Below are 12,993 nucleotides of genomic sequence, written 5' to 3' on the forward strand. Positions count from 1 at the left end.
AATTTATAGGCCAAATGGAAGGAATTTAGTGTTCAATTGCTGTAAATTAATGGCCATTTAAATCAGCTTTCGAGTGGGATCGTGTGGAACGCGATGGTTTGGAACGCTGCCTTTGCGGTGAATTTGTACCCCATATGCCCAGAAAAATACTGCAGGATTTAATGGGCCCCCAAATCAGCTACTCGCAACATAAAATTTTGTATAAAGGGATCTTAAGAAGCGCTTTTTATTGTAAAAATAAACAGCCTACCTTGTGCTGTCCCCGACATGAGATCCATCCCGTTGGCGGCGGTCGCGGGTTTAGAGGATGATTTTTAACCTACTATAACAATTAAATAAACCAATTTAGTTTAAAAATAGCTGCAGCGAACTAATGTCGCAGCGATTTTTCATCAGCAACTAAGTAGGCTGAACAACCTCGATTTGAATAGCCTAGAGAATATCGCGTTTTAAACCCGCCCCCCCCCTCTCAAAGGCGGCAAAATCGCGCACACGGGCAGCGACAGATCTGCAGCGCAGCTGAAGGTAAGTTTTGCAATATACCTAGAGAGTGTAAGTGAGAATGTGTGAGATTGTACATGTGTGAAGGGGGGGAGCTTTGTGTGTGAGTATGCGGGTGTGAGTTAGACAATAGACAATAGGTGCAGGAGTAGGCCATTCGGCCCTTCGAGCCAGCACCGCCATTCAATATGATAATGGCTGATCATCCCCAATCAGCACCTCCTTCCTACCTTCTCACCATATCCCCTGATTCCGCTATCTTTAAGAGCTCTATCTAACCCTCTCGTGAAAGTATTCAGAGAATTAGCCTCCACTGCCTTCTGAGGCAGAGAATTCCACAGATTCACAACCCTGTGTGAAAAAAGTTTTTCCTCATCTCAGTTCTAAATGGCTTACCCCTTATTCTTAAACTGTGGCCCCTGGTTCTGGACTCCCTGAACATCTGGAACATGTTTGTGTGAGAATGAGTGTATGTGAGTATGTGTGTATGAGAGTGGGTGTGAGAATGAGTGGGTAGGTGTGTGAGTGAGTGTGTGCGTGAGATCGAGTGTGGGTGGGTGTAAAGTGTGCACATGTGAGAGTGAGTGTGTGAGAGTGTGTGTGTGTGTGTGTGTGGATTGGTGTGTAAAGGGCCTGTCCAACTAGGGCGTCATTTGCGCGTCATTTAAGCAACAACATTTACGTCATGACGCGCATGTGATGCGCGCATGGCATGCATTACGCGAGCATGGCGCATGGTGAGGCGTGGTGGCATAGGCAGTTGCGCGCGGCGCCCCAGGATTTTGGGATTCACAAAATCTTCGCACGCCACCTGCGTGACGCGCAAATGACGCCCGAGTGGGACAGGCCCTGAAGTGTGAGTGTGCGCTTGTGTGTCAGTCTGAGTGTTGCAAAGAGTGTGTGGGGTAGGTTGCCTGCACTAGATGAATAACGAAGACCATGAACAGAATGAGTTTGCTAGTGTCACAGTTCTGCCCCAGCTATGTGCCTGATGCTGTGATTCCAAGTGTGGTTCTCGTGAGCAGTGCTAATTGAAGAACTGCTGTAACCAACCCAGGCCACTAACCCAGGAGTGAACAGGCTTGTTGACAGTTGGGTGACGTGGGTAAGGCAGGATAAGATTAGAGGTCAGTTCCAGAGAATCTAAAAAAGGCCTTGGCTCAGATCCCAGTATTAATGACCAACAGTATCTGTGTGGTAGATCGAGGGGGCCAGTGTTGGAGACCTTGGGAGCAAATTATCTGTGCTCAGAAGGTGCTTATTCACATATTCTACAGTGGACTTGTTTAAGCCTAAATACCGTCGTACAGAACGGAGCCAGGCCCTTCATGCTCTTTGGCCATTCTCTGTGTTCTCTCAGCTTGAAACAGCAAGGGATCGGGTCCGCTCTGGCTATCAACCATCAATTCACACCAGCTCGACGTTAAGCCCATTCCCGATTAGGATGTGAGTAGAAACCGGAGCACCCGCCGGAAACCCAAGCAGTCATGGGAGAACGGGGAAAGTGCAGGACTGAGACCGATGGGCTCAATAACTCAGAGTCAGGACAACACCCTCACCCATCGGTGTCAACAAAACCAAGGAGCTCGTCAACGAGTGTAGGAAGGAACTGCAGACGCTGGTTTACACAGAAGGTAGACACAAACTGCCGGAGTAACTCAGCGGCTCAGGCAGCATCTCTGGAGAGAAGGAATGGGTGACATTTCGGGTCAAAGACGTCACCTATTCCTTTTCTGCAGAGATACTGCCTGACCAGCTGAGTTACTCTGGCATTTTGTGTCTATCTTTGAGCTAGTCAATGACTTCAGGAGACGGGCTGGAGTGCTCACCCCGCAGTCTGCATTAAAGTGGCTGAGGCTCGAGAGCTTCAGGTTCCGAGGCTGAAACCATTTGTCCTGGTCCAACAACATGGAAGCCACAGCCAAGAAAGCAAACCCACGCCTCTACATCCAGAAGACTAAGGAAACTCAGCACGTCTCCAATGACAGAGTATCTCAGCGGGACAGGCAGCATCCCTGGAGAGAATGAATGGGTGACGTTTCGGGTCAAGACCCTTTTTCAGACCTCACACGCCCTTCATCTCTTCAACGACTTTCATTTTCCAAGCCCCCACTCCCTCATCTTTACTGTGGATGTTCAGTCACTCCACACCTCCACCCCCCACCAGGAAGGTCTTAAAGCCCTCCGTTTCTTCCTCGGCCGCAGAACCAGCCAATTTCCCTCTACCAACACTCTCCTCCGCCTAACAGAGCGGGTCCCCCCCCTCCTCCTCCCCAACCCCTCCCTCCATTCCCGCACAATAAAACTATCCTACACCCACTAGGGACAATTTACATTTACACCAAGCCAATTAACCTACAAACCTGTACGTCTTTGGAGTGTGGGTGGAAACGGACGATCTTGGAGAAAACCCACGCGTTCACGAGGAGAACGTACAAACTCCATACAGACAGCGCCCATAGTCAGGATCGAACCCGGGTCTCCGGCGCTGCAAGCGCTGTAAGGCTGCAATTCTACCGCTGCGCCACCGTGCTACCCAAATGTGGTCACAGTCTTGGTCTATAACAATAGGGACTTGAAAATGACACCAAACCTGGCGACTGTCTCAGTGTACTAATGCTATACACTTGTACTGTATCTGAGACGCTTACCAAGATGTAATCGCACATCAGAGGACATATGCTGAGGGTGAAGGTGCAAAGATTTAATAAGCATCTGAGGGGTGACTATTTCACACAAAGGGTGGTAGGTATGTGGAACAAGCCCGGTGGAGGTCCCGAAAAAAATAGACAGGTACATGGATAGGACAGGTTTGGAGGGATATGGGCCAAACACAGGCAGGTGGGACTAGTGTAGATGGGACATGTTGGCCGGTGAGGGCAAGTTGGGCCGAAGGGCCTGCTTCCACACTGTATGACTCAATGACTCTATGTATCGAAGTGCTTATGTGTAGTAATACCAGCTCTGAACTGTATACTAAAGATGCATTTCACTGTACCTCAGTACGTGTGGCAAATAAAGCACCATTGGACCTTTGAACCAGTGAACCATTAAATCTTTGAACCTTTGAATGAATGAATAAGTTTATTGGCCAAGTATTCACATACAAGGAATTTGCCTTGGTGCTCCACCCGCAAGTGACAAGATGACATACAGTGACAGTTAGGAATGACACATAAAACATTAAATATTAATAATAAAACATTATTGATTCATGTTATCATGCCTATCATGATGCCAGGTCAAGCCTATCTCCTCTGCCTATACATGATCCATATCCCTCAATTTTATGTATATCTATGTGCCTATCTAACAGCCTCTTAAACACCACGATCATATCTGCCTCCACCACCACCCCTGGCAACACACTCCAGGCACCCACCACCCACTGTGTAAAGAAACTTGTCCTGCACATCTCATTTAAACTTTGTCCCTCTCACCTTAAAGCTATGCCTTCTAGAGTTTGACATTGCCACCCTGGGGAAAAGGGTCTGATATGGGACCACTCTCCCATCAGGCACGAGGTGTAGAAATGTGAAAACGCACACCTCCAAAGCCATGGAACCATCTTAACCATTGGACCGTTGAATCATTGAACTATTAAACTATTGAAACATTGAAGTGAGTGGACCTCTCTCTAATCCCCCTATCGCTTACCTCCACAGAGTGGACTCCATTATGCTGCTGGAGGAAGGCTTCAACCTGGTGAGTGCGGACGCCAGTGACAAAATGCTGAAATACGCCTTGCAAGAGCGGTGGAACCGACGGAAGGAAGAGGCGTTTGATAAATGGGGTGAATATCTTGCCAGAGAAGCTCCGTACATGGGGCAGGGTGGGGATGATCCCCGATGGACACAGAGCGCACAGTCCACTCCTTCCATTACAGCGCCAGAGACCCCGAGTTCGATCATGACCTCGGGTGCTGTCTGTGCGGAGTTTGCACCTTCTCCCCGTGACCACATGGGTTTCCTCCGGGTGCTGCTCTTTCCTCCCACGTCCCAAAGGCGTGCGAGTTTGTAGGTTAATTGGCCTCTGTAAATTGCCCCTGTGGGATAACAGAACTAGTGTGGTCGGTGTGGACTCAATGGGCAAAAGGGCCTGTTTGCATGCTGCATGTCTCAATCTCAAAGTGGCACGGTGGCGCAGCGGTAGAGCTACTACCTTACAGCGCCAGAGACCCGGGTTCAGGGTTCGATCCTGACTATGGGTGCTGTCTATATGGAGTTTGTACGTTCTCCTCGTTACCTGCATGGGTTTTCTCCCATGATCTTCAGTTTCCTCCCACACTCCAAAGATGTAAAGGCTTGGTATAAATGTAAATTGTCCCTAATGTGTGCAGGGTAGTGTTGATGTGTGGGGATCACTGATCGGAGCAGACGCGATGGACCAAAGGGCCTGTTTCCACGCTGGATCTCTAAACTAAACTAAACTAGACAATCAATCATTAAATGACAAGTTAGCGTTTGGAATGAATTGCCGGGTGGAATGGAGGCAGGGTTTTTAATTGAAGCATTCAAATAGCAATTGGATAAATTGTCGAAAATACTCGGCAGGTTGAGTGTGGAGAGAGACTTAGAATCTCATGTTGATGGCCATTCACCAGAGGCCACTTGTGTTGGTCTCCAACCTAATGCCACCACATTAATGTAAGAGTGCGAGATATTGCAGAAAGTTGTGGATGCAGCCCGGTTCATCACACAGACCAGACTCCCCACCATCGACTCCGTCTACACTTCACGCTGCCTCAGGAAAGCAGCCGACATAATCAAAAGACTTGTTACACCCAGGTCATTCCTTTTCTCCCTGCTCCCGTCCGGCAGAAGATACAGAAGCTCGAAATCACACACCACCACTCAGGACTACTGAACAGTGCTTTCACAAGTTAAGGGGTAGTCCAGATCTCCCAACCTACCTTTATTGCGAATACTGGACTTTTTCCTATGGAACAGTGATGCTGCATTGCGGAGAAACAATATTCTGCCATAGAGTCTGATAAAAAAAACTCTTCTCTTCACTTTACCTGTCATACGTTTGAATGGCTTGATGTACCATGAGAGAAATAGATCGGGTAGACGCACAGAGTGTCGTGCCCAGAGTAGGCGAATCGAGGACCAGAGGACATAGGTTCAAGGTGAAGGGGAAAGATTTAATAGGAATCTAGGGAGTAACTTTTTCACACAAAGGGTGGTGGGTGTATGGAACAAGCTGCCAAAGGAGGTCGTTGAGGCAGGGGCTATCCCAACATTTAAGAAACAGCTAGACAGGTACATGGATAATAGGACATGTTTGGAGGGATATGGACCAAACGCGGGCAGGTGGGACTAGTGTAGCTGGGACGCGTTGGCCAGTGTGGGCAAGTTGGGCCGAAGGGCCTGTTTCCACACTGTATCACTCTACGACTCTATGACTCCATGAGAAGGATGAAGTGTTTGTTAGGCCAACCTTGGACCCATTGTTTCTTTGATTACACCAAGGTGAGCATATTGTGTACCAACTAGATCGTCAACGTAGCATCCGACAAACATCCTGAACTTTGGACAGTTGCTGTGCTAAAAAGCAGAGTTGAGCAAAAAGCATTTGGGCCTACGAAGTGAACAAGCCTTTGGCTTGGAAAGTGAATATCCATCACAGCAGGTCATTACACTCGTGCGACTTACCTCCGATGGTCTCCGCTCATTTTAACGCACTCCCCACCCTGCTTCTCCTTCACAGTCATCGAAGAAGCCAACTGGTTGACATTATCCAGGGACATCCCCAAGCCCGGCGATGGTTTTGATGCCGTGATTTGTTTGGGAAATTCATTCGCTCATTTGCCGGACTTTAAAGGTAAAATTCTCTCTGCCCTCGTTTATTCTTGCATTGCCAAAGAATGCAGTTGGAACTATACGTCCCCCCCCCCCCCCCCCCCCCCCCCCCCCCGCCCCAAGGGTGAAGTATCAAAAGACTAGGGAGCCTACCGTTAATGCGAGAGGGTAAAGTTTAAAGGAGATGTGTAAAGCCAATTTTATTTTTTTTACAGAGGGTGCTGTGTACCTAGAACTGCCGGGGGTGGTGGTGGAGGCAGATACGATAATGGTGTTTAAGAGGCTTTTAGATAGGCCCATAGATATTGTAGGAATGGAGGAATACAGATCGCATGCAGGCAGGGATGATCAGTTTTAAAAAAAGACACAAAGTGCTGGAGTAACTCAGCAGGTCAGGCAGCATCCCTGGAGAACATGGTTCGGTGTTAGATATTAGGATAGGCATTAGGTATTAGATTCTATAACCTGGGTATTTTGTATTTTATAGGAAGACAGACATAAGATCCCATTTAATTATAATCATACTTTATTAGCCAAGTATGTTTTGCAACATACGAGGAATTTGATTTGCCACACAGTCACACCAATAAAAAGCAACAGAACACACAAAATACATTTAACATGACCATTCACCAGAGTGACTCCTCTGCATTCCTCCCTTCTTTGTCCTCCAGCAGTCGGGGGCCTCTAACCTTCCGTTGACGGGACGATCTTACTCCCGTAGCCAGCGGTGGGCTTCCTCGTCAGGGCGATCAAGCTCCTGCATTGGGGGGAATCTCAGCTCCCCTGCGCCGGGCGATCTATCCCAGGTCGGGGCTAGTCGAACGTCGTGTGGCTTTTGGAGCTTCCCGACATTGGTCTCTACCCGATACAGCGAGCTCCTTGATGTTAAAGTCCGCAGGCGTCGATCCCAGGCAAGGGATCGGCTCCGATGGTAAGTCCACGGCCTCCGGTGGGGCTCAAAGTCAGACCCGAGCAAGGCCTCCAGCTCCATGATGTTAGGCTGCAGAGCGACCGGAGATATACGACCCGGAAAACAATCGCATCCAGCAAGGTAAGAGATTATTTTTTTTTAAGTTCCCCCCTCCCCCCCTCCCCCCTCCCCCCTCCTCCCACGTAAAACAAACCAGAGAACATTAACACAAACTTTTAAAACTCACTAAAAATTACACAAAAAAAGACGAAAAGACAGTCAGACTATTGGTGGTTTATAGATATGTATTAGATATTAGTATAGGCATTTGGTATTAGACTCTATCACTTAGATTTTTTATATTTTCCAGGAAGACGGACATAAGATCTTTCAATTATCTTCCGTTTACTCATTTTCCAATATAATTTCACCCATTTCAGTGCACTTGCTTTCATTTTTGCTCAGCTTATTTCCTTTACGTAACTGTGGTTTTATGTGGTTCAATACAAATGGCTTTTTAAAAGTATGTTGTGAAGAAGTCAGCAAAAACAAAATGATGAAAAGCTGTTATAACTGTCATATAATGGGAAACTCACTGATTTAGACTGGATAAGGAGAGTAGAGAAATCAGGATGGTTGAAGTCACACCCGCAATTGGAAATAAAAAGGTCCAGGGTGGGCAGAAGGCCAGTTGGGGTAGCCCAAGATGAGGAGGAATGGGTGGACGGTGCGACTCACGTCGCAGCGGCCTCTGCAGTCCGTCTGTATTTTTTTATGTTTTGTCTCGTTTGAATGTAGTTTTTTTTTTTTACTGGGTATGTGTGTGGGGGGTGGGGGAAACTTTGAAAATCTTTTCCCTGTAAGGAGAACCCGACCTTTTCTCTGTCGGGCCTCCGATGTCGTTGGGGCCTAGCACCGTGGAGCGGCCTCCAACCGGAACGACCTGAGGCTCCAGTCGCGGAGCCTGTGGACTACTCACCATCCGAGTTCGGAGAGCTGTGGTGGCGAGCTGCTGCAGCCCGACCCCGGAGATTCGGAGGCTCCAGCCACAGGTCTGGTGGACGGTGACACCGGGAGCCCGCGGGTCCCTGGTTGGAGACCGCTTTCCAGGGCTTCCGCAACGGCGACTTCTCCCGCCCGAGTTGCGGGGTTGAAAATTACCTGGAGCGGGGCCTTACATCGCCCGGCGCGGCATTAAATGGCCGCGGGACTTGTTAGTGCCTGCCGGGGGCTCCAACACCAAGACCCGGAGCGTGGCCTTACATCGCCCGGCGCGGCTTTAATTGCCACGGGACTTATTTACCATCGCCCGCCGGGGACTTTGACTCTGACATTGGGAGGAGAATGAGGAGTGCAGGGGAGATATAAGACTTTGCCTTCCATCACAGTGAGGAGGAGATGCACTGTGATGGATGTTTGTGTAAATTGTGTTGTGTCTTGGTTCTTTTTCTTGTGTGTATGACTGTAGAAACCAAATTTTGTTTGAACCTCAATGAGGTTCAAATGACAACAAATAAATTGTATTGTATTGTTTTGTATTGTATTGTAATGGTGGGAATGGGAGAAAGGGTCATCACTCCTTGTTGAGGACTCCTTGACAGAGAAAAAGGTCTGGAGGGGGAGGCAACAGAAGAAGAATTGTACGCTGATTCGTTTAACTTGACATCTTCTTTGTCCCAGACTGTTCTGTTTTATCTTCTAAACGGTGCAGCTCCTAACACGAGACTAGAAACTCTTGGAACAGAAGATGCCGGAACTCTCCCACTGGTGGAAACATGTGGGGAGGATATTTCCACTAGTGGGAGAGTCTAGGACCAGGGGCCACAGCCTCAGAATTAAAGGACGTTCTTTTAGTAAGGAGACTAGACCAAGTGGGACACGTTGGGTTCCTGTCACACGGGAGGCCTGGTCCCCCAACTCAACCCGTTCCCCAACACAATATTCCACCACTCACCCATAGCCCCCAACTGCGCAGGCGCGACTCATTTCCCCTCATCCCCCAGCACTCCCTCCCCTGCCTCTTCATCCTCCCACTTTCCCCTCTCCTCCTCTCCTCCCCAATACCTCCCTCACCTCTCCTTCCCTCTCTTTCCCCTACCCTCAGTCACTCCCTCCCTCCCTCCTCTCCTCTCCCTATGCCCTCATATCCCTCTATACCCCACCTCCCCCACTTCTCACCTCCAGCCGCTGCTGACTGACTGAGGCGCTGGGCAACGCCAGGCCAGGCGGGCGCTGCCTTTCCCTTTCATGTTGGAATATTCTCCAACTACAAAGTCTATGTTGATCATTTCCCACTGGTCATGTTGATTTTCAAAATGGGAATGTTTCTGATTAAGATTTTTATTAATATTTTAAACTCCATCCTATTCCTCGTTGGAGGTCTGCAACCACCCAGAGGCGGCACGGTGGTGCAGCGGTAGAGTTGCTGCCTCACAGCGCCAGAGACCTGGGTTCAATCCTGACTATAGGTGCTGTCTGTACAGAGTTTGTACGTTCTCCCTGTGACCTGTATGGGATTTCTGCAGGAAGCTCCAGTTTCCTCCCACACTCCACAAACATACAGGTTTGCAGGTTAATTGGCTTTGGTAAAAATTGTAAATTGTCCCTTGTGTGTGTAGGATAGTGTTAATGCGCAGGGATTGCAGGTCAGTGCGGACTCGTTGGGCAGAAGGGTCTGTTTCTGCGCTGTATCTCTAAACTAAACTAAACTAAAGGTGACCCAGAGAAGACAAGTTGGTGCAGGAAGGAAAAGAAGGGTCTTGACCCGAATCATCACCCATTCCTCTCCAGAAATGCTGCCTGTCCCACTGAGTTACTCCAGCATTTTGTGTCTATCTTCTGTGACAAGTTGGTACCGTTCTTATTTCCTTGGACCGTTGCAGGAGACCAGAGTGATCAGAAGTTGGCGTTACATAACATCGGCAACATGGTGAAACCGGGCGGAATATTAATCATTGACCATCGGAACAACGACGCCATCCTCAAGACAGGCCACGTTCCGCAGGGCAAGAATATATACTACAAGGTATTGTACCTCATTGAGATTGCAAGCCGTGCCAAGTGCCTATTGATGTATCTTCAAAGCTTCCCTGCATTTGTATTGTTTGAGTTTCCAGCAAATTTGGCATCCATACACAAAAGGACTACAGGTGCATGGTTCCTTGAAGGTGGAATGGTCAAGAAGGAACTGCCGATGCTGGAAAATTGAAGGTAGACAAAAATGCTGGAGAAACTCAGCGGGTGCGGCAGCATCTATTTAGCGAAGGAAATAGGCAACGTTTCGGGCTGAAACCCTTCTTCAGTCTGAAGAAGGGTTTCGGCCCAAAACGTTGCCTATTTCCTTCGCTCCATAGATGCTGCCGCACCCGCTGAGTTTCTACAGCATTTTTGTCTATCCTTGAAGGTGGAGTCGCTAGTAGATAAGTTGGTCAAAAAGCTGGGACATTGGCCTTCATCAGTTAGAGTATTGAGTATAGGAGTTGGGAGGTCATGTTGCAGACTTTGGTGAAACCGCATGTAGAGTATTGTGTTCATTTCTGGGCACCATGTTATAGGAAAGAAGTTGTCAAGCTGGGAAGGGCACAGAGAAGGTAGACACAAAATGCTGGAGTAACTCACCAGGACCAGAGGACATAGGTTTAAGGTGAAGGGGAAAAGATTAAACAGGAATCTGTGGGGTAACGTTTTAACACAAAGGGTGGTGGGTGTATGGAACAAGCTGGCAGAGGAGGTAGTTGAGGCTGGGACTCTCCCAAAGTTGAAGAAACAGACAGGTACATGGATAGGACAGGTTTGAAGGGATATGGTCCCACCTGTTATATGTAGAAACAAGGAACTGCAGATGCTGGAAAATTGAAGGTGCTGGAGAAACTCAGGGCTGAGGCAGCATCTATAGAGCGAAGGAAATAGGCAACATTTCGGGTTGATGCTGGTTTACAAAAATAATGGCAGGTGGTACTAGTGTAGCTGGGACATATTAAGTGTGGGTAAGTTGGGCCAACTGATACACTGTATTACTCCATGACTCTATGACACTAATGCACTATTTTACTTCGGAGTCACGTGAGTGACTACGTGAAGACCCCGCCAGCACGCGTGCGCGACATAGCATCTCACACAGTGCAACAGCGACGGGCGAGGGTGGAGCGCTCCCGTGGCAAAATTGAAATGGACCTATAAGGTAAGAAGAACATTTATTCTGAAGTTGTGTTTCTTCCCCTTGCTGTGCTTCATGTTGCAGCACGTTGGACAAGGGGAAGAAAAAACCGACACCTGGACCGCAGGCTGTGGGGAACCAAGAAGGTTCCGACAGCCGACAGCCACGGGCGACCAGCGGCTCCAGGACCGCAGGCTGCGGGGAACCAGGAAGGTTCTGACAGCCGACAGCCACGGGCGACCAGCGGCTCCAGGACCGCAGGCTGCGGGGAACCGGGAAGGTTCCGACAGCCGACAGCCATGGGCAACCAGCGGTCAAACGACAGAAGATTTTAAAACTTCTGACAGCGGGCATATCATTGGTTGCTCACCCAGACGATGGTACAGAGATGACAGCAGGACTGACATTGCTCCGCAATACCCACTATGAAATCAATTGCTTGCGAGAGCACAGTAAACCTGCACTAAACCCCAAATTTGTAGGGTTGTGCGAAACAGCTGCAACACAACCGGGAGGGAAACTTGTCTAAACAAGTAAAAAAGCTCGACGAAGAGTTTAAAGCCGTTGGGCTCATAACAGCGTCGTCAGCAACGGGCAGAACACACCTCAGACGGCAGCACCCCTATGCATCCACCAGCAGGCATCAACACCAGGACGCTGGTGAAAGCATGTGGGCCACGCAGCAATCACAAAGGTCCTTTTTTAGGCCAAGGCCCAGAGCGACCCTCATGGAAAACGTGCCAACCTTGCACTCCGACGCCTCTTCCGCAGAAGAGGCAGAAGTTGAAGAAAGGGACGTGCCACCGGCAACCAGGGAGAGGTAGGTGGATCTGGTTCTTTCCAGAACACAAAGGTGTGTGACCTGTACTAACTGGGGAATGTTACACTTGTTTTGGGAGACATGAAGGGATCATTGTCGATACCTAAAATTTAACTGGATGGGGCAACTATGGCAGTATATAGCGTTGCCTAATGGGCTAAACTTCAGCCCCAAGACTGTTCACCAAGATATTAAAACTGGCCTTGGCAATACTTAGGAAACAAAAAATATTGTCATGGCATATCTTGATGATATATCAATTGTGGGGAAAAACCCTGGAACTAAATCAGCAGTTTTAACTACCAAACATTGGGTTGAAACTCTGGGGTCATCTCCATCCAGATAAATCTAAGTTGACGGCATCCACAACTATGGACTTTCTGGGATTTACAATTAACATTATCCATATGTCTGTAACATTGCCAAAGAGTAAAGCAACAGACTTGGTGGAAGCCTACAACAAAATTAATTATTACAAAATAAACATCTATTCGACAGGAGACAAGAGTAATTGGGAAACTAGTAGCAGCATTTCCAGCTACTCAGTTTGGACCTTGCATCATTAAAGCTCAAAAAGGGCAAAAGTGCAAGAGCAAAAACACCTTGCAGGTCACTTTGATCGACCTATGCAGTTACCAGCCAAAGCAATTCGGAGTTATAATGATGAAAGGGAATACTTGGCATAGTTCCAGCCCATCATTATTAGTAATCATCATTACTAAAAACACTGGGTATAAATTATTTAAAGATGTTGGGTGCGTTTCATGGGCTAAAAGCCTACTGCTCACAATGCACCATC

General features: G+C 48.3%; 1 protein-coding gene across 1 annotated transcript in view; it reads left to right on the top strand.

Annotated features, from left to right (window-relative positions):
• Nucleotides 1–12,993, top strand: part of gnmt (glycine N-methyltransferase) — a 45,926-nt gene that overhangs the window by 15,026 nt on the left and 17,907 nt on the right. Inside the window, exons 2-4 of the mRNA XM_033016761.1 lie at nucleotides 4,167–4,294; nucleotides 6,214–6,327; nucleotides 10,101–10,243. Coding sequence (XP_032872652.1) covers nucleotides 4,167–4,294; nucleotides 6,214–6,327; nucleotides 10,101–10,243 — 385 coding nt within the window. The remainder of the gene's footprint in view (nucleotides 1–4,166; nucleotides 4,295–6,213; nucleotides 6,328–10,100; nucleotides 10,244–12,993) is intronic.

This window comes from Amblyraja radiata, unplaced genomic scaffold (assembly GCF_010909765.2).
Source record: "Amblyraja radiata isolate CabotCenter1 unplaced genomic scaffold, sAmbRad1.1.pri scaffold_477_ctg1, whole genome shotgun sequence".
Taxonomy (NCBI): Eukaryota; Metazoa; Chordata; class Chondrichthyes; order Rajiformes; family Rajidae; genus Amblyraja; species Amblyraja radiata.